The sequence below is a fragment of the Thalia democratica genome, chromosome 9, assembly GCF_965202585.1.
Source record: "Thalia democratica chromosome 9, ktThaDemo2.hap1.1, whole genome shotgun sequence".
Taxonomy (NCBI): domain Eukaryota; kingdom Metazoa; phylum Chordata; class Thaliacea; order Salpida; family Salpidae; genus Thalia; species Thalia democratica.
The window spans coordinates 7,243,761-7,271,587 of record NC_139173.1 but is presented as its reverse complement, the minus strand read 5'-3'; the positions used below and the strand labels follow the sequence as shown (position 1 = coordinate 7,271,587).

General features: G+C 24.4%; 2 protein-coding genes across 2 annotated transcripts; both read left to right on the top strand.

Moving 5' to 3' along the window:
- Positions 1-3,341: 3,341 nt before the first annotated feature.
- LOC145845261 (glutamine synthetase-like) lies at positions 3,342-6,363 on the top strand. Its single transcript, XM_082952687.1, has 7 exons — positions 3,342-3,526; positions 3,741-3,902; positions 4,362-4,508; positions 4,703-4,830; positions 5,064-5,263; positions 5,473-5,653; positions 5,960-6,363. Exons 1-7 carry the CDS (start codon positions 3,364-3,366, stop codon positions 6,092-6,094), a joined length of 1,116 nt encoding a protein of 371 aa, XP_082808813.1. The 5' UTR covers positions 3,342-3,363; the 3' UTR covers positions 6,095-6,363.
- Positions 6,364-23,728: 17,365 nt separating this feature from the next.
- On the top strand, positions 23,729-27,827 carry LOC145844502 (glutamine synthetase-like). The gene is made up of 7 exons (XM_082951902.1): positions 23,729-23,906; positions 24,553-24,714; positions 24,966-25,112; positions 25,275-25,402; positions 26,525-26,724; positions 26,933-27,113; positions 27,421-27,827. The coding sequence occupies exons 1-7, from the start codon at positions 23,744-23,746 to the stop codon at positions 27,553-27,555; spliced, it is 1,116 nt and encodes a 371-aa protein (XP_082808028.1). The 5' UTR covers positions 23,729-23,743; the 3' UTR covers positions 27,556-27,827.

The window sequence follows — 27,827 nt, the reverse complement described above, 5'->3', positions numbered from 1 at the left end:
GATGTTATACAATTTATAAACATTTAGAGCTCCATGTGTAAGTTACGTAAAAATACTACGAGCCACGAGGTTTTTACACGTGGTTATATATACCTTTTGTTCAATTGTTTAAAGTCAATATAAAATAGTGTTTATCAAAAGTTATACTTCTTAAAGTGTTTATTTATAATTTTTAGTTTATTTTATTAATTTTAGCACTGTACTTAAAATATTTTTTTTAAAGTTTAAGTGTGTAAACTAATTAATAAACTTAACTTTTAATAAACTTAATTATTTGTAATGATGTTAAAGGTATTCAAAACTTTATAGCTCACTCGTAAAAGTTTATAAATTTATTTAAAATGTTTTTATTAATTTTTCATTTAAATCTATTTCAAAATGTAAAGTAATCGACTATTGTAGCTACAAGTTGATACGAAAGTGACCAAAAACTAAATTAGTTGAAAATATTAGTTTAACTAAAAATATTTATGAAAATTTAAAGCTACGTCTTATTTTTTTAATGAAGTTATTTATTTTAACAAATAATAAAGTTTTTTCGTTAAAATAAGCAGACCATTTTATTTTATAAGTACAAACATTAATATAATAAGATATTAACGTACTATTGTAGATAGAGGGCTTTAAAATTTAGTGAATATAGCTTTGAAGTCTTACCAAACTTTAATCCAGATGTAATTTATGTTTCAAAGTTTAGACAACATAAAATGCAATAATTCGGAATATTTGTGCAATCTAATACGTAGTCTGCATGTTAAAAGCGTGCAGTTAACATGCTAGCTACTTAAAAGATTAATATAGTTTCAATGATAAATTTGCAGCTTTTTAATTTTATCACATTTTAAACAATCTTTAGTCTTACTTAAGATCATTATACAAAAAAAAAAGGTAAACAACTAATACTACTTGATATACTTTTATAAACGTTTTTGCTTTCACTTTTTGTTAAAACCTACTTTTGTGAAACTTATATTGTTTTTGAATTCGTTTATTATTTTAATTTAAGTGACTGAAACAATTATGAATTTTATATACTTAGGTACGAACACATTAAGTTAATTATGTAAAATAAAATGTTTTAAAACATAAAAAATGAAAACTTATACAAAACGAACATTTTATTTGGAATTTAGTTAGCAAGTTATCTCAAAAACTATATGAAACTTAAGTTATTAAATTGAGTAAATTTGTTTCAAGCTATGAACTGTAAAATGTATAACTTCCCTTAAAACTTGAAGTGATCTTTTGGAAACGTAATTACAGGCATTACAAGCAAAATCTTTAAATTCCTATATTTAATTTTATTGCATGGATTTTGCACTTCATAAAGTTTAATTCAGTACAAATCAATCTAACTTCTGCATTTGTAAATGCAGCATATTTGCAGATCATGCTTTCCAAAGTTGCGTTGTTTGCCGCGTATGAGGTTAATAACACGTCATAACGGTCAGATATGAGAGAAGTGTGTGTTTGTAAAGCGGTTAATATTTTCTATATAAACTTGAATTTATTTCCATTTAACAAGCAGTTTTATGAAAATGCTATAAGAACTGTTTCAATATAAGGTTGGGAAAAGTTATGACATGCTTGATCTTATTGTTCAATCATAGAAGAACTTTGGAAAAGGTTACAACAAAACGTTTGTAAAAGTATTGAATATCTTTCTAAACTAATTGAATTTTCATTCTAGATGTTAAAAGATATTTACATATAAATATTTACAAAATAGTTATTCTAATTAGTTTTATTTTTTTGAGGTATTAACTTTAATTATTAAATTTTGCTAAACATTTTGAAAAACAAAAGTTTATTGTCATTATAATAACCTAAAATTAATTTAAGTATATAGTTATATTTTGCTGTTTATTAAAATAAACTAAGCAAGGTTTTTGTTGCCAAAAAACTTTAGTTAAAAGTATTGAGTTTCAGAAAAATGTTTAATTAAAGATATGAGACGTTTAAAAAGGTTAGCTTTCGAGTAAACTTAAAATCAAAAATATAAATGCTATTAAACTTTTACATCCTTCAGAATAAACAAAATAGTGTTTATTAGACATTTTAAACTTAGAAGCTTAAATTTTTAATTAAGGATATAAAAAACTTTTATAAATAATATCAACTTATAAACTTAAACTTGTTCTAAAATTATACCACAAGCAACATTTTATATAAAATTTGAAGTTTTTTATGAGTTTAGTGACTAGAAAACGGTATAGCGTGTTTTATCAAAACACGTGGTAATCAATAGGGTGATAGAAGAAAATTACAAATTTGTCAAAAGCACACACTTCAAAACGCCCATTTGATATTTATATGAGGATTTTTATTCGGATAAAAAAAGCTAATACAAGTTGAGTTAATTGGCAAGTTTTCATGTATAAATGGTAAATAAGTTTTAATCAATAAACTATTTTTTCAACCAGTAGAAATTTTATACTACATCATTTAGTATGACAAAGCCTTTGTTAATATGACACAGGGTAAGTTAGTAAAAGTGATAATTTATTTTGGTATGCTTAAAACTTGTATATAAGCAAGCTTAAAGTGTATTTTAAATTATTACAAGATAAATTTTATCAAAATTTTTAAAACTGAAAACAGCTTTTAAAAAAGTGTTGTAGTTTAATAGACTTACTATGGCTAATAAATTTTTTCCCAATGAAAACTAGTTGGCTAAGTACAATTACAAGTTAATATAAAGTTTAAAATTTATTTTAAACTACTAGTTTGTATTTTAGTGTTTATGATACATTTAAATTTTAGTATGGCTTTTTATCTGTTTAAAACTATTAAAAAATGCTCGTAGAGTTTTTTTAATTAACTTAAGTTAAAGGCAATACTTTAACAAATTTATGTCAAGTTGTAATACAAGTCATTAGTTTTAAAACTGTTTTCATTTACATATATCTTATAGTTTTTTGTTTCTTGTGATGATTTTAAGAAGTAACACATTATTAAAATAATTTTGCGTGTACTATTATTTGTATTTAATAAAAGGCTGTAAATTTAAACTACTACCGGTGAGTTTGTTTACATAGTAACTTATTGGGGAAAATTTATAATCTTAAATAAGTATAATAATGCTTATAGATTAAAACTTTATAAAACTGTTCTTGTTTAAAAATGAAAAGCTTTAAGTTTTTTTACAAAATTTTGATTTAGATTTTAGAACATTTTTAAACTTTAAGTTAGCTTTTTTAAAGTAATATTAGTTACAAACCTTAAGAATTCGAGAGTCAATACAAAACTTTGTACTACATCAGAATTCTTTCAAATTCACAAACTATTCATTAACATTTTCTAAAATTTTTACTTAAATTTGTTATTTAACAGAGTTTTTAAGTAAAACCACAAATATTCATAATGCCTTCAACTGCCTTGTTAAACAAGACCGCCATGGACAAATACATGGCTCTGGACACAAATGACCAGATAGTCCAGGCAATGTACATCTGGATTGATGGAACAGGAGAAAGCCTCAGGTGCAAGACCAGAAGTCTTACCAAATCACCAAATAGTGTAGCTGGTGAGATTTACCACATTTGTCTAAATTTAAATATTATAAAAAGGCAGCTTGTTTTAATTATTTTGTTAACAGTTTCAAAATACTTTAAGCTTTTAAAAGCTTTGTATACAAACTATACATTTAAGCTAAAAAGCTAAAGAGATTTATATAGATAAGTTTTTAAGTGAAAACTTTGACTATTATAGATGTATAACTGTTTTTAATTTTTTTTCAGACCTTCCCTCATGGAACTTTGACGGATCATCAACAGGTCAGGCTGAGGGTTCAAATTCTGATTGTTTCCTGAAACCAGTTGCCATGTTCAACGACCCATTTAGGGGAAACCCCCATAAATTAGTCATGTGTGAAGTTCTTAATTACATCATGGAACCTGTAGGTTTGTAATCATTCAAAAAACTTATATAGTATTTTATAACTTTTATTTTCATATAGAGCTAAAGCATATAAAAACATTATTGTTAATCGGTTTATATAAACATGCATTTAATCTTGAATAATAGGAATCGATAATTTAGTAATACGTTCAGTTATGTTTTACTGCTGTGATTGAATACAGCTAGTAAATCGGACTTAAAAAGTAAAAACTTATTGTAAATAAGTATAAGCATTTAATGTTTACCACTAAATTGAACTTTAATACCATCTTGAATAATTGCAGTGATTTAGTTCCTTTATTTTATTAAATGTTTTGTTTAATAATATTTAATATTTAAAAGTAATAAAATTAAAAGTAGTTTAACGCATCAGTAAACAAAATATTAATAATGTTTTAAGCCATTAGGTAAAGTTATTTTTAATTATAACTTAAAGATTTGAAAAGTAATAAACCTTTTAGCAACCAACAACCGTAAAACATGCTTGGAAGTAATGGAAAGAGTAAAGGACTCTCATCCTTGGTACGGATTGGAACAAGAGTACACTTTGCTTGATGTTGATGGACACCCATTTGGCTGGCCCAAACAAGGATATCCCGGACCACAAGGTAGGATTTTAATTTTTAGTATGAAAATTTCAAGTTGAGTGTAAATTTCTCAAAAAAAAACTTCGTAAGAGGTGTTTAAAGTTCAGATATCTAAGCTTGGGTTTTTTAAACTAGACCAAATCAGCAACAAAATTAGTTTGTTTGTTTCTTGTGTGTATATATTTTATTTATATTTAGACATTTGTTTTCTTCAGGGCCATACTACTGCGCAGTTGGAACTGGTAATGTATACGGTCGTGAAATTGTCGAAGCTCATTACAAAGCTTGCATTTTTGCTGGAGTAAAAATTTCCGGTACCAATGCTGAAGTAATGCCTGCTCAGGTAATTAAATAATACTTTAAAAGTAGCAACATTATTTTTACAATTATCTATTATTAAATTGAGTCATAGCATGAGTAATTCCTCGACAATTAGTCATAGAATGAGTGATTAACAGTTTACTTAACCTTAATAAGCTTAATTTTTTTTTTTTTGAAGTAATTACTAAGTATTTTAGTTTTAACTAAACAACGAAATAAGTAAAAAAGTTAACATATATACCATTTATGAAACAGTGGGAATTCCAAGTGGGGCCATGTGAAGGAATTGAAATGGGGGATCATTTGTGGGTGGCAAGATTCCTTTTGCACAGAGTTTGCGAAGATTTCGGTGTCGTAGCAACGTTTGACCCCAAACCAATGAAGGGTGACTGGAACGGTGCAGGTTGCCATGCCAACTACTCAACTGAAGCAATGAGAAAAGAAGGAGGCATTGCGTGAGTTTATATAGGAATATATATAAATAGAATATAAAAACTTCATTTAACATCTTTTGTAGTAAAAATTTCATTTTAAAACAACTTGAAAAATTTTTATTTTAACAAAGCCTTTTTTTTAGAAAATTGATTTTACTAAGTCTTGTTTACGACAATAAACAACTACTTTTAAAAGTTAGATTTCATTTAATTTTGATTTTTTTTTGCAGCGCAATCAATGAGGCAGTAGAGAAGCTTTCAAAGAGGCACAATTACCACATTAAAGCTTACGATCCTCAACAAGGAAGAGACAACATGAGAAGATTGACCGGACTCCACGAAACTTCAAACATTTACGACTTTTCATCAGGAGTTGCCAACAGGCAGGCTTCCATCAGAATACCCAGACATGTTAGTTTAATTTATTTAGATTTCTTCAATAGTTTTTGTAGTTTATAAATATACCATGGGGTGCGCGTATGCCATCATAGGAATGTAGGAGTAGTTTAAACTATTTCTAATGTTTTTTTTTGCTCATGTGTGTATTTGTGTTATAACAACATTAAACATAATGAATGATTACAGTTCAATGTGTTTTAATTAGCTTTTTAGTTCTGTACTACATATGACGTCATCACGGGTTTCCACCGTTACATATTGCTTGATTATATTTAAATAGACGATCATTCTTTTATTCGAAAACACAATTTTTTAAAGGTTGGAGAGGAAAAGAAGGGATACTTGGAAGACAGGAGACCATCTTCAAACTGCGATCCGTACACAGTGACAGAAGCTCTCGCAAGGACGACAATTTTGAACGAAGAAGGCGACGTTGCTCTTGATCTTCACTGATCTGTGTGATGACAAAATTACTTCTAACATTACCACCGCCGCCTTTAAATTATTTTATTTTTATTTGTGTTTAAGTTTATTATGTTTCTGTTAAAAGTTGCTGCAATTTTAAGCTTTCTCGAATATCAACAAAAAATAGCTGATATGATACAATATAGATTTAAATGATAACTAACTTAACAAAGTAATTTACAATTGTAAAACCTTTTGATTTTAAATGCTAAAACAGTTTTTTTTACTTTTTAAAATTTCAAAATGCCTCTATACTTGTTTACTTGTTATTATTTCCTGTTATTGTATTAAAAAAAAGTTTTTTAAATATTTATACATAATATTTTGGCTACACATTTTTTTAATTAATATTTATTTTTAAATGTTTAAATATTAATTGCCCAAAACTTTAGTAGGAAAATGTTCTTGTTCGTGTATTATTTTGGGTAAAATAAAATATATGAAAATGTAAATAATCTGTGCTAATTTATAAAAATTAAAAATATCAATTGATTTGGTACATAGTCCATTGATTCGTATCTTTTAAAGTTTTAAAGAATGAATTTTTTTTGTTAGAATTAAATTTATCAAAAAGTTAATTAAAATATATTTTTTTTTAGTTTAGCAGATAACGGTTTACAAAACATTAAGTTTAAATTTTTTAGAAATTAAAAATATTTCATAACTCTTTTTAATTTTTAAAAAAAGTTTAATTAAGTAGTTATTAACAAACGAAAAATATATACTTTTTAAATTAAATATAAACCAATATTGTTTATCGTACACTGTTTATCTTACACTGTTTAAAAAAGAGACTTAGGTATATTAAACTAGCTTGCATAGTTCAAAACAAAGTAATTAATAGCCTTTACAAGCAAGTAAAATACGTATAGTTACTAGTATTAAAAAAAAAGTTTCTAGATAAAGAACGCTAAAGGCATCAAAAAACATAAATGTGTAAAATGAGCGAAAAGTTACTAATAAGCTTGACTTATAATACATTAACTTAATTTTCTTCCAATTAAAACATTGTTAACTAGGTGTGTTAAAATTTCATATCTAAAAAATATCTTTTCACTTAACATAATGATTCAATTTAGTAGCTAATATTGTTATCGTTGTTGGTGTTATAATTTTTAATTAATATTAAAATTGAAACTGTTAGTTGTAAGTGTGAAAACAACTAAATTACAAAAAAGAGGGTGTGCATTTAGAGCACAGGAGCATTTTACTTTTATTGTGAAAATTCTTACATATAAAACTATAACTTGATACTTTAGTTGTACTTTACGTTGACTATTATTTCTAAATATACTTTTCCTTTACCATTTTGTTTTACTTCAATTACGAGATAAACTAATAACGAGCGAATTGTAAACAAAGCGAAATCCATTTTAAACTAACTATCGTTAAAATAAAAATTAGTAATCCATTAAATGACATAATCAGATTTAACAGTTTATAAGCTCAAATATCAATAAAATGTGCCACAAAAAAATTGCTAGCCACCTAGTAGCTTTTTTGTTTTCAAATCGACTCACCATAGCTGAATTTTTAATGGTATCTAAAAAGTATAAATATTAATTTCTTTTTAAAGCATGAGAAAAAATATTTTAAATGAACAGCTAGTTTTTAAAAGTAGTTTTTAAAGTAATTATAAAGCTTAGTTTTTGTTTAGTTTTTTTAGATAATATTTTTTAAACATCGAATTACAAAAAGTACAAAAAACATCAGTGTGTTATTTTATGTAAAACAATACATTTCAAAAATGAAAAAACTTTATATTTAATCTTAAATTTTTTGATTATGACAAAATTAGGTATGGTTGGTTGTGCTAGACAAGAGCAAATAAAAAATGTATAAATGATATTAATGTTCTTATAAACAGAGCACTTAGATGCATATATTATAAAAAATACGATGGTATTGTTAGTAAATTAGAAATGGAATAAAAAAAAATAATGTTGAAAGTTAGTATTTATCGAACTAATACTTTTATGTTCTAATTTAACAATAGTTTGTTACCAGCTAGCTTTAATGAATACTTTAAGAATGTTAAAATTATCCCAAATTGTCATACGAGGTCTTCACAAACAAATTATTTCCTACATAGATTCAACAACAAGAGTAGTGACAAATTGCTACCTTACCAAGGTAGTAAATTATGGACTGATCTAATATTATGTTTAAAAAATATAAGTTATTTTGGAAAGTTTCAGGATAAACTTAAAAATAATATATTAAGTAGTGATTATCAAAATCATATGTGATTATTGCTACTTGTTTATTTACTTTTGTTTAGTATGATAGTTTTAATTGTCATCTAATTCCTAAAAGCTTTTGTTCAAAAGTATATTTTTTTTGGTTGCAATAATAGTGGTTCAGTATAAATTGCATCATTTTCTATCTGAACTATATACTCTTTAGATTATTTATTAGAATTACTATTTAAAACTAACTTCAGAACATTTAAAATTACCTTTTAAATGTATAGTTCTCTAGTATGCCCATAGTACAGTTACATATGTACTTTTTCACAGAGATTTAAGCATATAAATAAATGGTTAGTTTATATAATTATTTCAGGTTAGCTTATAATAAACTATGGAAACCTAAAACGTTTTTTTTATTCTGAAACATTATTTGCTTCTTTATAGTTACTTTTTTAAGGTTAGAAAATTTATAAAAATAAATATACTAGTAGAAGAAATGTTTTGTTGTTATTGTTATTCATTTTTGTTGTTTTTTTTTATCATTTAGTGCATAGCGTATAATTGTTAAAGTACTTATTTTTATACTAATATTTATGAAACTTTAGTTGAGATTAAGGTTAAATTAACTTCCTTTTAAAGTAATCAAACTTGTAAAATATTTTTATATTTTTTTATTCAGATTTAACTTCTTTAGTATCTCAATCAATTATAAATGAAAGTTAAACTTTAAGTATAATACAATTTATAAGTTCTGTATTAAATTTTCGTTGTCATTTAGGTATATGTATTTTGTGTATTTTTTGTCTAACATTGCGTCATCTGAAAAGTTAAGGACAATAAGACTAATGTTATTCTGTTATGATTGTTCTGTTAGTATTGTACTGATAAAATTCAACGTAAAAGTATTTCAGTTTGTTACAATTTTACCATCTTTAAAAAAGTTGTTGCATATTTTTCAAGTATTTTTAGTATTATTTTTATCGTTTTATAAATTAAATTAAAGTTAATATTGTAAGTCTAAAAATTTTCTATATTTTTATTTTCAATTTTAGGCTTAGACTGTATTTTCATTTTTATTTTATTAGACAAATTTGGGAGTACATTATGAATAAAAATTTCTTAAGTAGACACATAACTAAATTAAGGTTTGTTTAGTTTTCGTTTCTATTCTTTCATTTTATTGATTGTTTTATTTTATAGGGTTTAAAATTTCAGATTAAAAAGTTTAGTTTTTCAGTCTGTAGGAAACTGTAAAAGTGTTTGGTGTAAGATTTGACTACCAAAATGATTTTTCGTACACCAGATCCTTAAGCCAAACATTTTTAGCCATTTTTATCAATCAATAAACATAATATTTACATAATTATAGCAAAACTAAACCAATAATTACAATGATAAGTTTAGTTAAACTTTATCTTATTGGTCTTAAGTTTTTTCTATAAAAGTAAAGTATAATACATAAATAAAATAAAAATTCCGTTAACAAAAAACCTTATTAAGTTGATGAATAAGCTATAAATTTCAAAATTTTAATAAACATTAAATTGATATATTTAATATGTAAAATTGTATTCTTGTTATTTTGTCTCAATTTTTTCAAAAATTTATCTATTATTGTATTTTCATTTGAACTTTTAGTACTGAAAATCTACGCTTTTCAAATCTACTAGCCAAAATATTTCTCAAACAATCGAAATTATAAAAGTTTTTAACCACCAATTATTAGGTATAAATACTAAATTCTCTTACCATGTTTTCATTGACAATGAATTTCAAATATTACAACGTGTTTTTTATCATATTTTAACTCATTACTAAAATAAATAATAATGTGTCTGTAATGCAAAATTAAAATATTGTTAATGGTTAATACAAAGTAAGTGAATTTAAAAGTTACAAAGCAAAATATAAAGTTTTATAAAATGTTTCACATTGTTTTTATATAATAACAGTTCAAACAAAATATCAAAATAGATCCTACAAATGTGTTCTATTTTAAAGTAGACTAATAACTTATACATATATATCTGTAAATAAAACTAAAACATTTTTTATAATTTTTTTTTATAAATCATCATTATTATGGTATATAAAAATTTAATCATTTTACGTCACGTCTATAAAAAAGTTATACAAATTTTAGTCAGAGAAAAAGCTTTACTAAAACAGAAAATTGTTTAAAAATGTTTATTCAGATTTAATACGAGAATTAATCTTCTCATAAAATTTAAACTCTGATACAAAGTTAATCACGCATAAACTAACGTTTTATAAACAATTGCTAGTGAAGTTATAATAAAATATAAATAATGATATTACAACAAAAAAACTTAATAGCAATAATTTCATTAACATTTGAAAAAATTGTACTTTGAAAACAATCACTTTAAAAATAACTGTTTATAACTAAAATATTATGATTAATAGTTTATACTTTATTTTACTAAACTTAAACACTAAACATTTAACTCAATTTTTATTTAATATAACTGGTCCTTTTATAAAACTCTTTTTAAAAACACTATAAAAAACAAGACCTTACCAAAAATTTTACAAAAAGTTAAAAAATTGATATCACGTGTAAAAATGTTAATCATTTTTGTCCATAAAAAGCTACCATCTTTTTTCACTGACCATTATGACGTATTTTTTAACCTTATGTTAAACTCAATGTTGCAACTTCTAAACTTGCGTGATTGCAAATATGCTGCATTTCAAAAAAAGTTTGTATTTACTCGATGAATTTTACTGCATTCCAAGTCAAATTCCATATCCACTAAAATAAATTGATTAAAAGCTGTAATAGACTTCTCAGTATTGCATTTTTTTCAAAAATGCAAACACTATGCTCAGTATTGCATTTCTTGCAAATATTGTGCTCAGTATTGTTTCAAGCATTTGAAATGCTGAAATAAACCTGATGAACACAGTGGTAGTATAAAATTTTGGAGTTTATAGAAAATAAAAATTTCACGTTGTAATGTTTAGAAAGTATTTTAAAAAAGTAAACATATTTTTTTACCATTTCACGTTTATTAGTTTAGAATAGCCTTTCACACACAACAATTCTCAATTTGTTTTGTATATATCTTATACAAATAGTAGCTTTAGTTTAATAGTCTTTATAATTTACAAAGACTTTTCTTTATTTATTCTAAGGTTAGTTCTATTTAGATAAAGACTCTTTGGGTTAATTGAAAAATAAATAAATGAAAACTGTATTGCTTACCAAGTAGTTTAGGATTTGAATTCATACTAAAAAAGTCATAAAATTTTTAGTGGTAGCTTTAAAACAAAACATGTAGAGTAAAACTGTTTTTTGTGCAGAACAGAAAAAAATGCAAATAAACACTTAAAATTCAATATAAATCCTGATTTTAAGGATGAGGTTTAAAACTAAATATTCATGTAAAAAGTTCTGTTGGGAAAGCAATAAAAATTACTTAAATATTTAATTTACCAAACAAATTGTTTAAAGACTTATAAACTTAAATGGAATTAGTTGTTTCCAGTCATCTAGCACTTATCAAAAGAATTGCAACATAATTTTTGGATTGCAACACAATTTTCATGGAATTGCACTTAAGTGCGTCATAACGTGACAAAATTATACTTGCTTTAATGTTTGTACAAACAGTCCTCAAATTTCAGCTGTTTGTTTTTTTTTCAAAAATTTAAATGCATTCAAACTGTAAGTTTAAATACAACATAATAATATAAAGTTTAGACTGTTGTTCTTTTTTAATGAAATTTAAACAAAAGTACAATAAGTTAGAAAAAAACTTTAAAAAAGTTAGAAATATATTATACTTGTAAAGTAAATGTTTAGTGTAAATTTCTTAACATTCTATTAGAAATACTGCTTCAAGATAAATTCTTAATAAAAAATGTCTAAAGAATGAAATACTACTAGTTTCGAGCTGTTGTTAAATAAAAAATCCTAGTTTTTTAACATTGTATTAAACCTAAAATTAAGTTTTGAATACGTAACTATTATCTTAAATTCAAGTTTTAGTAAGTAGTCGTATAGGTTTTATTAATAGTACTGCTTTAACAAATCAGATTCTGAATTTTTTGTTACTTTAAGTTAACAATTTTGGTGTGTAATAGATATTGTCTGATGAAAATAGGACAATCAAAATAGCTTATTTTGTGTACTAATAGTCTAATAAAGTTTTCAATAAACATTAAAAAGTACTAAAAAAAGTTTTTAATATATATGTAATTATAATATAAAAAAAAGTTTAGTTCACCTTAATACTTGATAAAAAATAACTTTAATCAATTACATTTAATAGAAACAATTGTTGAATGAATGAGTTGGTTTATTAAAATAAACTAGAGTTAATTTGCAAACTTTAGTTTTAACCTTTAAAAAATATAACAATTACAGAAAGTACTGCTAAAACATGGCAATAAGATATTCCATGTGGATGTTACATAAAATACACATGGACATTTGAAACTTTAGTTTTGACTTATAAAGAGTTTAGTTGTTAATGAAGTTTATACAATCACGTGATAAATAAAAGTACCATGTGGAAGTTACATAAGTTACACATGGAGTCTTTAATCTGAGAACATAAATATTAAGTCACGTTAAGTTCAAAAAATATTTTACGTAACTTCCACGTTGTGATTTAATTTAAAAGTAATTTTTAAAACTGTATAACCTCCAAGTTACGTAAGTTTTATAAATAAAATATTTGGACTATATAGGCTTTACGTAACTCATATATAAATTAAAAATAGCGAAATGTAAAAAAAAAACACAAAATATGAAAAGCAGAATTGCGTTGTGTTTTTAAATTACTTGTTAGGGTGCACTTCATGATTTAGATTCGTTACACTTAATTATTGTTAATTTAGTAAATTTAATTGCTTGTTAGCATGAATTTGAAATAAGTACGACGAAGTAAACAAAAATAGGTAGAAACAAATTTTTAAAGAAATAATAGTCAAATTTATGTCAATTATGACCAAAGTAAAAAAATCGCAAACATAACAACTATACAAAAATATTTGATGACAAAACTATAATGAAAAAACTAAAATCACAAATAGGATATCTAATGTACTACAATTACAAGTTTTAGAAAAAAATCAAGAAAATTCTAACAGATAAAGCAAAACAAGTGGTCTTGATTATTTTTTTATTTACATCAAAAAGTAAATAAAACAGTAATTAAAATTCAAAAACTTTAAAAAAAGTGATGAAAACTGGACGTCATAATGAAAATAATAAAAAACGTGATAATAGCATTGAAACTTTAAAAGTAAATGAAGATGCAGGGAAATTAACAAATTTATCAAAATATTTTTTTTACCTCTTTTTCAATGCGGATACTCATTTTAAGATCAGGTAACAAAGTTTAATTCTAACACATGACTGTTACTTATTGAAAGTTGCTTAAGTTACACATGGAATACTTATTTAAAAATCGCTAAATATATAAATGTTTAATAAAAATATTGTTAGTTTTACGGTAATAAACAATGATGTATAATGAGATTAAAATTTGAAATAAAAAAATTAAAATTTATTATGTGATATAGTTTTTATTTTAGACTCTTTTAACATAAATATGAATATTATATATATATTATACCTTTACATCCTTGTAACTAAAAATTTGATATAAGTACGACAAAGTATAAATTATGAAAGTTTAAAACTAATTTGCTAACGATAAAAATTCAATTTTATGTTAATGTAAACGATTCTGAGAGCTAAAAATACTCGCAAACAGAAGCAACATACAATATTAATTTTATTACTTTAAAACTTTTATCGAGTTCTGTTTAAAATCACACAAGAATGTTTGGTATAATGCAATTGAAGTTAAAAAAAGGTTTAAAAACTCTAGAGTCTTGGAAATTTTAACTTAAAAAAAAGCAAATTACCTCATTTTCAGCATGGCCTTGAACTTTCTTTTCAATTAGAACAACAAACAACTAAAACAAATACTTAAATTTCTCAACCTTTAGAGTAAACATAGAAATATTACATCGTTAAAATAAAACTAGTTAATTAGCAAATACATAACGTGAATGGTAAAACACGTTATGTGGTAGTAAATCAGTAATTTAGCTTCCCTAGAGAATAAACAAAGAAATAAGTTAATAAGTTATCAATATAAATTTTATAGCTTATTTAGAATGCCAAAGTTCATTATAAACCAATGTATGCATAAGTTTGATTAATTATTTATAAGAAAGTTTTGTTGATAAATCACTTAATGTAGAATACAAACAAAATTATTAACATGATAAAAAAATGATGCATTATCAGCAATATTTCAAACCGCTGTTCGAAGTACAAAAAGATTCAGTTTAATAAAAAAGTTATTAAAGAAAATAATTAATATTATTAATAAACTAAACGAATGATGTGTATTTATCATGTAAGGTCTAAATAAGTAAAGATTTCACAAACATACCTAGTAAAAGAAACCAGAAAAAAGATAAAGGTTTCTATTTGTAAGATACCAACTTCTACATACTTTATTGATTAAATACGTACTACAAAACCTTGGAAGTAACCAACTCCTATGTAATTCTTTTCCATAAAAAAACATTAAATACTTTGTTTTTCAACTATTGTTTAATAATTAAAGTTGTAGAATTATTTTATAAGTTTTAGAAAATCAGTTAGACAAAAAAGAGAAAACTAAATTAAAAACTTAAACAGACAAATACCTAAATTTATGTAAATAATTATAAAGCCAAGAGTTACATTATTTTTCAGTAGTATTTTTACAATTACATATCCAGGAAACGAGTATTAAAAACATTTTACAGTATTAATTGTTATTAAATTCAAGTAGCCACGATAACAAAAGTGTAAAAATTACTAGTGAAGTTTGGAAATTAATACAAAAAAAGTTATAAACCTTGTTTATACTTTCAATGTCAAGTTTTGCAAAAACCATAAACTAAATATTTGAATTTGCGACTAACAGCAATTAAAAATAATAACAGTATTAGACAAATTCATAAATATCGTGTGTTTTCAAAAATGATTCATTACTTTTTTTATTTCCGATTGCTGCAAAATACAAATAATTTCATATTTTAGCAGCAATGAAATTTCCTAGTAAGCAATTAAAAACTGGATAGACGATGCGTGATCAGTTCGTGATTAAATCGTGAATTAGTTGCGGTTTGTAAACAATAGGCGTGCTGAATTTCAAAAGTGTTGCGAAATGAAAAATAAAATTTACATTTGGTTATCATGGTTTCCACATTGTGTTTTTAGCAATAGACTTTGGAACAATAAACTCAGCTATTGTGTTGATTTGTAAAACCATTGCTATTTAACGTTGGTTTTTCGCTTAAACAATTTCAATACAAGAATTTTCAAAAAAAAACTTTAACATGCTTAAAGCATGCTGTTTTTTAATCTGGTCTTTTAGAATGACTTGCTAAAGTTTTATGTTTGTTTAACTTTGATGAAACTTAATGCATTTTCAAAAATAAAAAGTATTTGTTTATTAATTAGGTATACTGGTTAATTGTACTGGTATACAAATACCTTTGTTTTCTCTACAAACTGACAAAAAACCTATAAAAATATTTTAAACATTTTACTGATTAATTAAGTATTTATCTGTTGAAAAACAGCATAAAAAGTTGTCTTAATAGTCATTTGCACACATTAAATTAAATAAAACGTGATACTTTACGAAATTTATCAAAAGTTTATGTTTGTACCGGTTTAATACAAACCTTTAACTTTTATAAAAAATGATCGTTTTGTAGCATGGAATACAAAACAAAACATATATTTCAAAATCTATTAAAACTATTTTTTTAAACTTGCAATTCAAAAAATACTAACAAACACACACAGTTTATTTGCTTAAATCTAAAACAAAAAGAAACTATTTTCGTATTTACGAATAAAAATGCTTTGCTACTAAGTTGAGTTACAAGAATAGCGTACAAGTTGCAAATTCTTTTACTAAATTTTACTTACACTTAGATATATTCTTATCTCTAAAGTTTCATAAAACTTTTATAGATAATTGTTTTACATAAGTTAAAACGGTTAAAAGCAAGATAAAGCAAAAATTTTATATGTATTAAACTTAAAACACTTAAACTATAAAAATATAACATAAAAAGTAGTTATATAGATTTACCCTTGAAAAAAATTAAAATGTTTCAAAGTGTTTCACATACTTTTACAAACTTAAAAATTTTAAATGTTCGATTCGGTAAGTAGAGATTTGATTGCTAGGATAAACTTTAAAGAGGTTTAAATTATGTTTTAATTTGAAACTTTTTTATGATTCCTAGGTTCAATTGAGATAAATTTAAAAGCTTATTTTAAACTTTAACAATAAAGTAACCTTGAAGCTAAATTTATTTACAAAAAAGGTAATTATATTGTTACATAACTTAAAATTAAGTTATAGAAAAAATTATAAAATAAAATAAGTGCTTAAAATCAAAAAAACCTATGTGGTAGTAACAAAAAGTAATTTTTTTAGGTTAAGACAAGTTTGATAACTAGGCTAAAACTTTACTCTTTCTTTGTTTATTATTAAGTAATATCAGTCCTTTTATAAAGATTTACGTAACTTAGAAATTATAAAATAGTAAAATAAAACAAGTTTTGTTTTAAAATATTCCATGTGTAAGTTACGTAAAGTTAGATTTTGCCACAAGGTTTTAACACGTGATCTAGTTCGATGTTGTTTAGGTCAAAACTATAGCATAATTACTGATTAAGTTTTTGAAAAAAATTATAAATTTTACAACTCAAATATTTATAACATATTAGCTAACAATGAATTTCCTAAAAGTGCTGAACTTGTTGTATTTTCAACAAACGCATTTAGTAAAGTTCTTTAAAAATATTTGGTAAGTCTCTGCAATAGAGCTCTGATGCAAAACATAATACAAAAATACACATTTAATACAACTGATCAATTAAAAGGAGTTATTAATTAATAGTTAAAAATTCTAATGTTTTAATCATCTGTATTGATACTATTTCCTCTTATACAAACAAAATATTTTTTTACGCAAATAGATTAAAAAAATTCTCATCAATGTCTGTAGAATTGTAAAGATACATAAAAAACTTCAAACTTGTATAACTTTTTAATAAAGTCAAAAAATAATTAATTTTAAAACTATTGGTTCACTTGAAACAAACTTACTTTTAAAAAAATTAATTAAATATGTTAAACCGTTGAAGAAATTATCATGCATTTAAACCTTTTATTTATTATAACTGAATTGTTTAAAAAACTAAGTAGACATTTTAATACTTTTAAAATGTTAGTCATTGTTTTCTTTTGTAAAGGGTGTTGTTTAGTAGTTTTGTTTCATGTTTAATTTATCAGAAACAATTTAAAAAGAAGATTATGTTTTCAAACATAAATAAAAACTGAAAATTAATTACAAACAGATTGGTGTATAAGTACACATCAAATAAAAGTCATTAAAAAAATATCAAGTGCAATTAAAGCTTAGAAATCTAAAAGTTAAACAAGTTTACTGTGACTTCATAATTTAAATATTAGTACTTAAAAGTTTTTAAAAGTTTTTAACATAAAATTTATACCTTTTATATCCATTACTCACCTAAACCGTTTATTAAACCTTTTTTAAATTTAATTACAGAATATCATTTTAAAAATACGTAAACTTTTAGAGTGTTTTACTTTATATGTATATAACAAACAAATACAAACCATTTGCATTTTAATCTTGAAGTATTGAGATATCTGACAATCAACTATATTTTGTTCTTGAAAACTTTAACATAGTAGTTCGAAGTGTCTGGCGAGTATTAATTTTTGTAACCATCATGTTTATAACAATCTAAAAAATAAGGAACATCAAACTTGTTTTATATACTAACAACCAATGCAAGTTTGAAAATCATTACAAAAATGTAAATAAAACCATTTACTTTAATTAAAACTTAAATTTTTAGAATTAAACTTTTTAAACTTAAAAAAATATTCGAATGATGTTTTTATAGTGTATTTAGAAAATTATACATTTTCTACAACGTAGGTGAAACGTCACTGTGTTTTTTTTATTTTCAATATACTTTATAATAGCTGTTACTAAAACAAAGCAATAACTGGAAAAAATAATTAAACAATTACAAAACAAAAGTGAATGTTCTCTAGAAAATATTTGTAAAGACGAATTGAAATGAACAATTTCGATTACATTACATTGGGTTAAATAAAGATGGAATTAAAACTAAAGCAGTAAACTGCTAGTCTTCGGATAGAAGCCACCAAAATAAATAAAAAAGTCAAAAGATCAAGCAATTGACAACTTAAACATATAAAGTAAAGTTTTTGAATTGAATGAAAAAAAAAATTAACAAACCATATTCTGTAAAAGGTTAACTTGAAAAATTGAATAATAAAAAGATCTTATGCAAACTTTACAGACCACGATCGTAAAACAGGTTTCATAAGATCTCCTAGACATCCAACAGAAAATTAAAAAATAACACTCAACTTGAAATAAAATTTTCTGAATTTATTGTTAGTATTTGTAAATTGTTTTTGTTTTGTATGATAATTTTACAACAACTTAGAGTGATGTTATTTTAGTATTTTAATAATTGTTGTTTTTAACACTTTTTGTAAGATTATAATTAAATCTTAGTTGTTAATACGTAAATAAAAACAAAACTAGAGCATAATTTACTTTCTATAATTATAAATGGATGAGTTTAAACATTAAATAAATAAAGGTGTTTTTAAACGACAATTAAATAAATACAGTATTCTCATCCTTAAACAACTACAATCGTGTAAAAAAACACAGAGCATGCTTACTTATACTTTAAAAAACAACCTGAGTGTTTAAAAAATGTTTTTAGTAAAAGTACTTTTTTTTTTTTGTAATTAGACTATAACACGTTGTTGCTTAAGTTTTTTAAATAAAAAATATGTTTAAAGATAAATTATAAAACTTATGAATTTTTCAAAAATTATGGAAAATTATGTACTTTACAAATAGTTTATAAGTTGAATTTCTACGGCAATATGTTAACTTTAACATTAAAAAATAATAAATAGTACTAATTTTTTTCCTTGATAACGTTAAACCACTTAAATTTAAATTTCAAAAAGTTATTAAATAATTTTGTTTTTTCATGTTTTATAACTGTTTTTTAATGAACAACAGTAAGTAAAATAGTTTACAAATAAAAACATTTTTGTGAAAAGCACATATGCACAGGAGTACGCATAGAAATTGTTTCACAGAAAGATATGATATGTAGTTATAGTACGTTTTTATACAACTTTCTTAAATATTTTGATGAGTAACGGTAATTATTTGTGAAGATTCTTTAGCTCGGTTATTTAATTAAAGACAGTTATTCCTATGAGACAAATATAACTTTGAATAAACTTTTAGTTACATTGTAGACTGTTAAGAAAAGTTCTTTTCTTTTTATATTTCAATACTGTATATTATTGCTAAGACTAGATTAATTTTCACTTAATCTTTTTTTTATTATTTATAACACAATTGCTACGGAAATTCAAGACTATGAATCAAACATAACCAAGTCTTAATTCAAAACAAGATAAAGAACTAGAAAATTTCAAGAGAATTTTCAATACTTATTAGAGTTTTATATTAACAATAAACTTATTTGCATTTACAACATTCCTGTAAACTTTTTAAGAAATACTGGTTAGTTTTGACACTTGATTTCTTCTATTTCATCATATTCACTTCCTTTTCAACGCTCTATTTAAAAACAGTTTTTAACTTATTATTTTTCTGAACATTTACTAAATCACCCCTATCAGAGCTACACCAAATGCCAAAATTAATATTTAAACTTTATACCAAGTAGATGTAGTGTTTAAAAACTGAAGTCGACATAATCTATTACCTTCTTTTTTCTCTTCTTTTAGTACTTGCATGCTCCGACCCACGCCTTATACATGAGCTTTCTAAACGCAATTAATAAACTTTGGTTTAATTTTTGTTTATTTTATATACTTTAATATAGTAAAATTACCGACTTTTAACTTAGTTTTTATACTTAATTAAAGACAAATTCTTTACGTGTGTACTTGCTTTTAAACTATTTGTTTTTAAAACAATTTAAAAGTAAATTAGTTTAAGGAAGAAAATTGCTTTTTTAAGTTGAAATAGAAAAAATCCTCTAGATCAACTATCCATCAGCATCTTTGTTCGATTTTATACAACAAGGGTGTTATATATTTCACAAAAATAAAGCTCCATGTGGAAGTTACGTAAAATTACTACGAGCCACGAGGTTTTGACACGTGACTATGGAATACTTAGTTTTGTAAATAAAATTTATACCATTTAATTAGTATATTATGAATAATTGTATTGTTTTAAGTCAAAAGAAAACGTATTTTAAGAAGCTTATTTTCATAAAAAAAAGTTTATTATAGATGTTAATTTTTTTTTTTTCAATGCTGTAGTTAAAAAGTTATATTGTTAAACTCTTTTTATTACACTTGTAACAGTAATTTTAATCAATAGTACGAATTGTAACACCAGATATAAAACTTGACAGCAAATTTTGAATTACAACTGTAACGCATCCTTTATTTTCAAGTTGTAAAACAATTTTCAAGTTAAATTGTGTATTGTAGTTACAGATGATGTGATAACGCAACTAAAACACTAATGCAAGTTAAGTTAAAATAATAGTTATCGTTATTTGAATATAAATGTAAAACATTTTTACTTAAAGTTATAACCTTAGTATTTTAAGTTTCTGTTGTAAACAACAATTTAAACTTGTGATTACGCTTAATAATACTATAAGTATAGAGGTTAAATGTTTACGACAATAACGTAAATGTGTTGCTTAAGGGCGTAGTGACTTACTAAACAAAGTTTCTTAAGTTATCAAGTACATTTGCAAATTTAGTTTATGTCTCAAAGTTTATAAAACACGAAATGCAATAATTTGGAATGCTTGTACAAGCTAATGCGTCAAGCATGTTAAAATCGTGCACTTTACATGCAACCCACTCAGAAAATTAAAATAGCTTCAATAATAAATTTCAGTTTATTAATTTTAACACACTTCGAATACTTTATAAATCTTTTTTTGATAGTAATAAAAATAAAAATAATTCTAATAAATAATTAAAAATCAATTTTATTTTAAGTAAGTTATTTTGAATTTTTTGATCACTAGTTTAGGTTTTACAATTCGTTTACAATAAATTATTAAAATTACAAGCGTACAACAAAAACTTTGTTATTAAGTATTATTTCAAATTAAGATTATAACATTTTTATTGTGCAAAATTTTATTTTAAAGTATTTACAGATAAAAACTAATTATTAAAGAAAACTTCATGATAAACAGTTTTAAAAACTAAGTTATACAATTGCAAACATTTTTATTAATTAACTATTTTATAAGGTGTCCTTAAAACGAATAAAAACTATTAGTCCTGCTTAAGTGATTAAGGCAAACTTATTTTATACTGTTATTTGTAAAAAAAATTTTGAATTTTTATTTTATCTGAATTTGTATATAAAGGCATTATATACAAAAAACATTTAAATTCATACGTTTTTGGTTTGAAATGGAATTTGAACTTGACACACAATTGAGTTTGTTTCAGTACAGGTCATTCGATTTGGAAATGCGGCATATTTGCAAATCATGCTTTCAAAAGTTGCAATACTCAGAAGTCATGAGGTCAAACAACACGTCATGATAGAAATGAGAGAAGTGTGTGTTTGTAGAGCGGTGGTAATTTTTGTATATAAACCTGAAATTATTTCCAATCATCAAACAGTTTTCTGAAAAGCTTGTAAAACTGGACAGTTAGATAATTGTTGGGCTTAAAAGTTTAAAACTTTAAAAATTAACTAAAACAAAGATTCAACTTTGGATGCGTTTATGGAAAAGTTTGTTTAACTTTTTATGTATAAAATAATATATACTCTGTTTTAAACTAAGTTTTTTTTTTTTTTTTTGAATTAAAACTTAAAGCTATGATATTTAAATATGTTTAATAATTGTTTTATATATTTATATCATTAATTAACAATATCATTAAAGTACTGAATTTAAAACAGCTAGACAAATATCAAACTAAAAGTAGTAAATAATCAAAAGGTAAAGTTAACATTACAATAAAAACATGTGCACCTTAACTGTAACTAAATTATATATTTTAAAATTAATTTTAAGCTTATGTTTTCAATGTAGTTAAACAATTTAATACCATCTATTTAAACTTTATTCTAACTTGAAAACCTGAAAATTACTGCACCAAATAAACATTAAGCTTTTCGTTACTATACCTAAAGTATTTTAAACCAGTCTAGACACTAGCAAACGATATAGCGGTAATTAAACACGTGGTTAAGTACAACAGAAGAAACATGTTTGTTTAAAGCACACACTTTAAAACGCCTATCATTATTTAAATATTTTCCATGCGAAAAAAATTAAGTTAATATAAGTTTATCAACTGTGCAAACTTTCATAGTAAAACAGTTATATGTTTTTGTTTTTTAAAATGCAAGCTTTAAAGTAGACATTAAAGTAATGACTCAGCTACCTGATGTAAAATGTTAAAACCGGATAAGTTTTCAAAAATCGTTAGTTAACATACTCATTATTGTGCTTATAACTTGGTTATGAGCAGAAAGAATTTAATTTCAAACTTGTATATGATATGTTATATAAATATACATTTGCGTTGAAAACAGTTAAAATTTTGTTTTTGAAATAAAGGTTAAACTTGCTAAAACAAGTGCTGTTATTAGGAAGCAGATTTTATAAATAAAGTTACAAGTTTATTTATTAATGATAAATTTTAATGTCAAACCAACGTTCTTTTATATATATTTTTTTAAACTGTAAACTTTATTACGAAACTTTTATAACTAATTTAATACATTTGTTTTTATTATTTAGGTTAAAGTAGGAAATAGAAAAATTATTGCTTAAAATTTTCAAACATAGTTTGTTCAGAGTTTGTTTGTTTGTTTAGAAAAATTTTGTTCCAACAAACACAAGCTTAAGATAAAAGGAGTATTAAGATAAAAAAATATTTTGCGTTTCGTCAATTAACATTTCAAATAATAAGGGCAATTTTAAATAACAGTGACTTTAGAATGATAACTTAAAAATAGCTTTTTTTTTTCAACATAACTCATAACAAAATTATAATAATATAAAAAAACTAAAACTACTGTAGAGAACGTAGTTTAAAGTATATTTCGTTTTAAAACTTTTTACTTTGCCTCTTCATAAGTACATTGTTTTTTAAGTTTAATATAAATTTAGTTTTTTAGTAATATGCTTCATAGTAAATACAGTTTAATGCTTTACAAATTTGATATCCGTAAAGCAAGAATTAATTAAAAATTAAAAATTTTTACTTAAAGTTGTTATTTAACAGAGTTTTAAGTAAAAACACAAATATTCATAATGCCTTCAACTGCCTTGTTAAACAAGACCGCCATGGATAAATACATGGCTCTGGACACAAATGACCAGATAGTCCAGGCAATGTACATCTGGATTGATGGATCAGGAGAAAGCCTCAGATGTAAGACCAGAAGTTTGACCAAATCACCAAACAGTGTAGCTGGTGAGATTTACCACATTTCTTTAAAATATTTCGAACAAGCGTCGACTGTAAAAGACTTATATAATATTTTTACTAATAGTTTAAATTTACTTAATGTCTGACCAAAGCATTACAAAGTGTAGATGTTGATTCGTTTGAATTTTATTTGGCTATGAAATATCCTTTTCTTAAAAATTATATGAATATTAAAAATTGGTTGAGCTAAATAAGCATATGTTCAAGTTTTGATTTTAAAAAATAATAAATACCAACTTAAAACTATATAAAAACATTTACTGACCATATGATTATATCAAGATTTATAAATAATTCGCTAATCGGTCCAGGACACAAGTCAATTGTTTTTACTAGTGATTTTTTCCCCTGCATCAGTAAATACAAAAAATAAATTAACGATGGTTTAAAAATCTACCAGTTTATTGCACGTTTTGTTCAAATTAATTTCGGACAACCGTCCTTCATCAGTGAAACTTTAACACTTTTAGAGTTTTAAAGTTTCACTGATGAAGGACAGTTGTCCGAAATTAATTTGAACAAAACGTGCAATAAACTGGTAGATTTTTAAACCATCGTTAATTTATTTTTTGTATTTACATATGATTATATGATATAAAAAAAGTTTAAAGTATACTTTGCTTTATTTCAGACCTTCCCTCATGGAACTTTGACGGATCATCAACAGGACAGGCTGAAGGTTCAAATTCTGATTGTTTCCTGAAACCAGTTGCCATGTTTAACGACCCATTTAGGGGAAACCCCCATAAATTAGTCATGTGTGAAGTTCTTAATTACATCATGGAACCTGTAGGTTTGTATTTGTTTAAATGTTATTACAAAACTAATGTTTAGTTTTTTTTGCTATAGATTTTAATTTACCATTTTAAACAAGTAAGGAAAAAAGTTAATTAAGAAAAATATTTATTTCTACTTCTTTTGTTGCTTATATTAAAAAAATCAAATGTATTTTTCAAAGAAAAAGTAGTTAAAACATATTTTAACGTCATTACATAAAATACTAAACATTTAAACTGATTTTAAATATAATTCAACACTTTCTAGCAACTAACAACCGTAAAACATGTTTGGAAGTAATGGAAAGAGTAAAAGACTCTCATCCTTGGTACGGATTGGAACAAGAGTACACTTTACTCGATGTTGATGCACACCCATTTGGCTGGCCCAAACAAGGATACCCCGGACCCCAAGGTAGGACTTTTCTACTAAGGATAAAATTACTTAAAAAGTATACCATAAAATCTTTGAAATATGTATTGTTAAAATGTTCAAAGCCAAGACTTTAAATAAAATAATTTCAGAAACTAATTATACATCTTACGAATATTAATTTTATAATAATTTTTTTTTCAGGGCCATACTACTGCGCAGTTGGAACTGGTAATGTATACGGTCGTGAAATTGTCGAAGCTCATTACAAAGCTTGCATTTTTGCTGGAGTAAAAATTTCTGGTACCAATGCTGAAGTTATGCCTGCTCAGGTGAGTAAACACTCTAAAAAGTTTAGTATAATTTTAAACATTCTTTAACAATAAGTGACCTATAATTAAAAATGGTTAAATGGTAATTATAAAGATAATTTAAACTATGAGTATTTACTCAATAGATAATCATAGTGTTAGTGTTTTTTACATATTCAGTTGTTATAAGGTTATCTGTTATCAAGATAACACTTATAACCAACTTGAATAAAGAAAATAAATCTATTTTGTAAATATTGTAAAAAAATTATCTAGATCTTAAAAATATTGTTATAACTAGTGCTTATAGTAGTAAAATATGAAACAGTTAAAACACAAATTCTTTCGATACGCATTCAAAACTTCTTTTTTAACAAATTACCTATTTAAAAAATAGTGTTTGATATTCTAATTATATGCAACTTTGTAATTATAGATAACGGTTTACATAACAACTAATTTAATCATTTGCTTTTGAAATGCTTAATCATCTTGTTGACCTAGCTATCAAAAAAAAATTGTTAAATTAGTTTAAATTCATTAACATTGCTTTCACATGAAAACTTAATTAAACGATAAAATGATTGTAACTTTTTATTAATCCTTGACATTAATATTGATAAAAGGTTATATAACAATTATTTTAAGTGATTTTTAGAAGATGCTTAGTCATTCTGTTAACATAATTAGCACTAATACTAGTAAGCAAAGTAAACATTTATTTGCTCTTGTTGACAAAAACGCTTGATAGAAAAAGAATTTATTTCGGCCTTCAAATTAAGTTAATAATAGTTTACATAACAAAAATGTTAAATAACTTTAAATGCTTATTCAGTTTGTTAACCTTGTAAATAAAACCATTGTTAACTAAGTAAAGGTTAGTTTTTACTACAATTAAAAACGTTTATTTTATTAAAAACAAACAAAAATAATCTTTCATACTAACAAAATATTTTAAAAAGAAATTGTAAAGTTTTTGCTAAATAAAAACTAAACTTTATAAGTTTATATAACTAAGTTTTAACAAACAGCTAAACAATTAAACTGGAAAATAATCTAATTAACAAAAGTGAAGTAGTATTAAAATAACTGAACTTGTTTATAAAATAAACTACCTACTAACAAAAAACATCTTTTAAATAGTGGGAATTCCAAGTGGGACCTTGTGAAGGAATTGAAATGGGGGATCATTTGTGGGTGGCAAGATTCCTTTTGCACAGAGTTTGCGAAGATTTCGGTGTCGTAGCAACGTTTGATCCCAAACCAATGAAGGGTGACTGGAACGGTGCAGGTTGCCATGCCAACTACTCAACTGAAGCAATGAGAAAAGAAGGAGGAATTGCGTGAGTACTGTATATTTACTATATACACATAAATACAATATAAATACTTTATTTAACATCTTAAGTAGTAGAAATTTCATAAAAAAATAACTTAAAAAAAATATACTAAGCGTTTTTTTAAGTTGATTTTACCAATCCTTGTTTACGACAATAAACAAATTATCATTCCGAAAATTAGATTTAATTTAATTTTGATTTTTAACAACAGCGCAATCAATGAGGCAGTAGAGAAGCTTTCAAAGAGGCACAATTACCACATTAAAGCTTACGATCCTCAACAAGGAAGAGACAACATGAGAAGATTGACCGGTCTCCATGAAACTTCAAACATTTACGACTTTTCATCAGGAGTTGCCAACAGGCAGGCTTCCATCAGAATACCCAGACATGTTAGTTTAACTTAAAAAGATGTAAAAAAAATTTCTTCAAAAGTTTATTTGCCTATATAAATATACCAGGGAACGCGTTTATAATTTTTACTTAGGTTATTTGTGTTAATAATTTAAGTTAATTCATAACGTTTTATGTTCTATAACAACATTAAATATTATGATTCATTTAAGTTCAATGTGTTTTAATTAGCTTTTTAGTTCCGTACTACCAATAACGTCATCACGTGATGCCACTGTTTAATATTGCTTGATTATATTGAAATAATACGATTACTTTTTTATTTGTAAACACAATGTTATAAAGGTTGGAGAGGAAAAGAAGGGATACTTGGAAGACAGGAGACCATCTTCAAATTGCGATCCGTACACAGTGACAGAAGCTCTTGCAAGGACGACAATTTTGAACGAAGAAGGTGACGTTGCTCTTGACCTTCACTGATCTGTGAGATGACAAAATTACTTCTAACATTACCACCGCCGCCTTTAAATTATTTTATTTTTATTTGTGTTTAAATTTATAATATTTCTGTTAGATATTGCTGCAATTTATCAAAATATCAACAAAAAATATTTAGATCGGTTTTGAATGGTAAATAACTTAACTTTTATTTTGTATAATATTCTTTTTTTTCTAAACTCTTAAATAGTTGATGTTTACTTTTTAATATTTTTAAAATGCCTCTATACTTGTTTTTTTTGTTATTCTTTAAG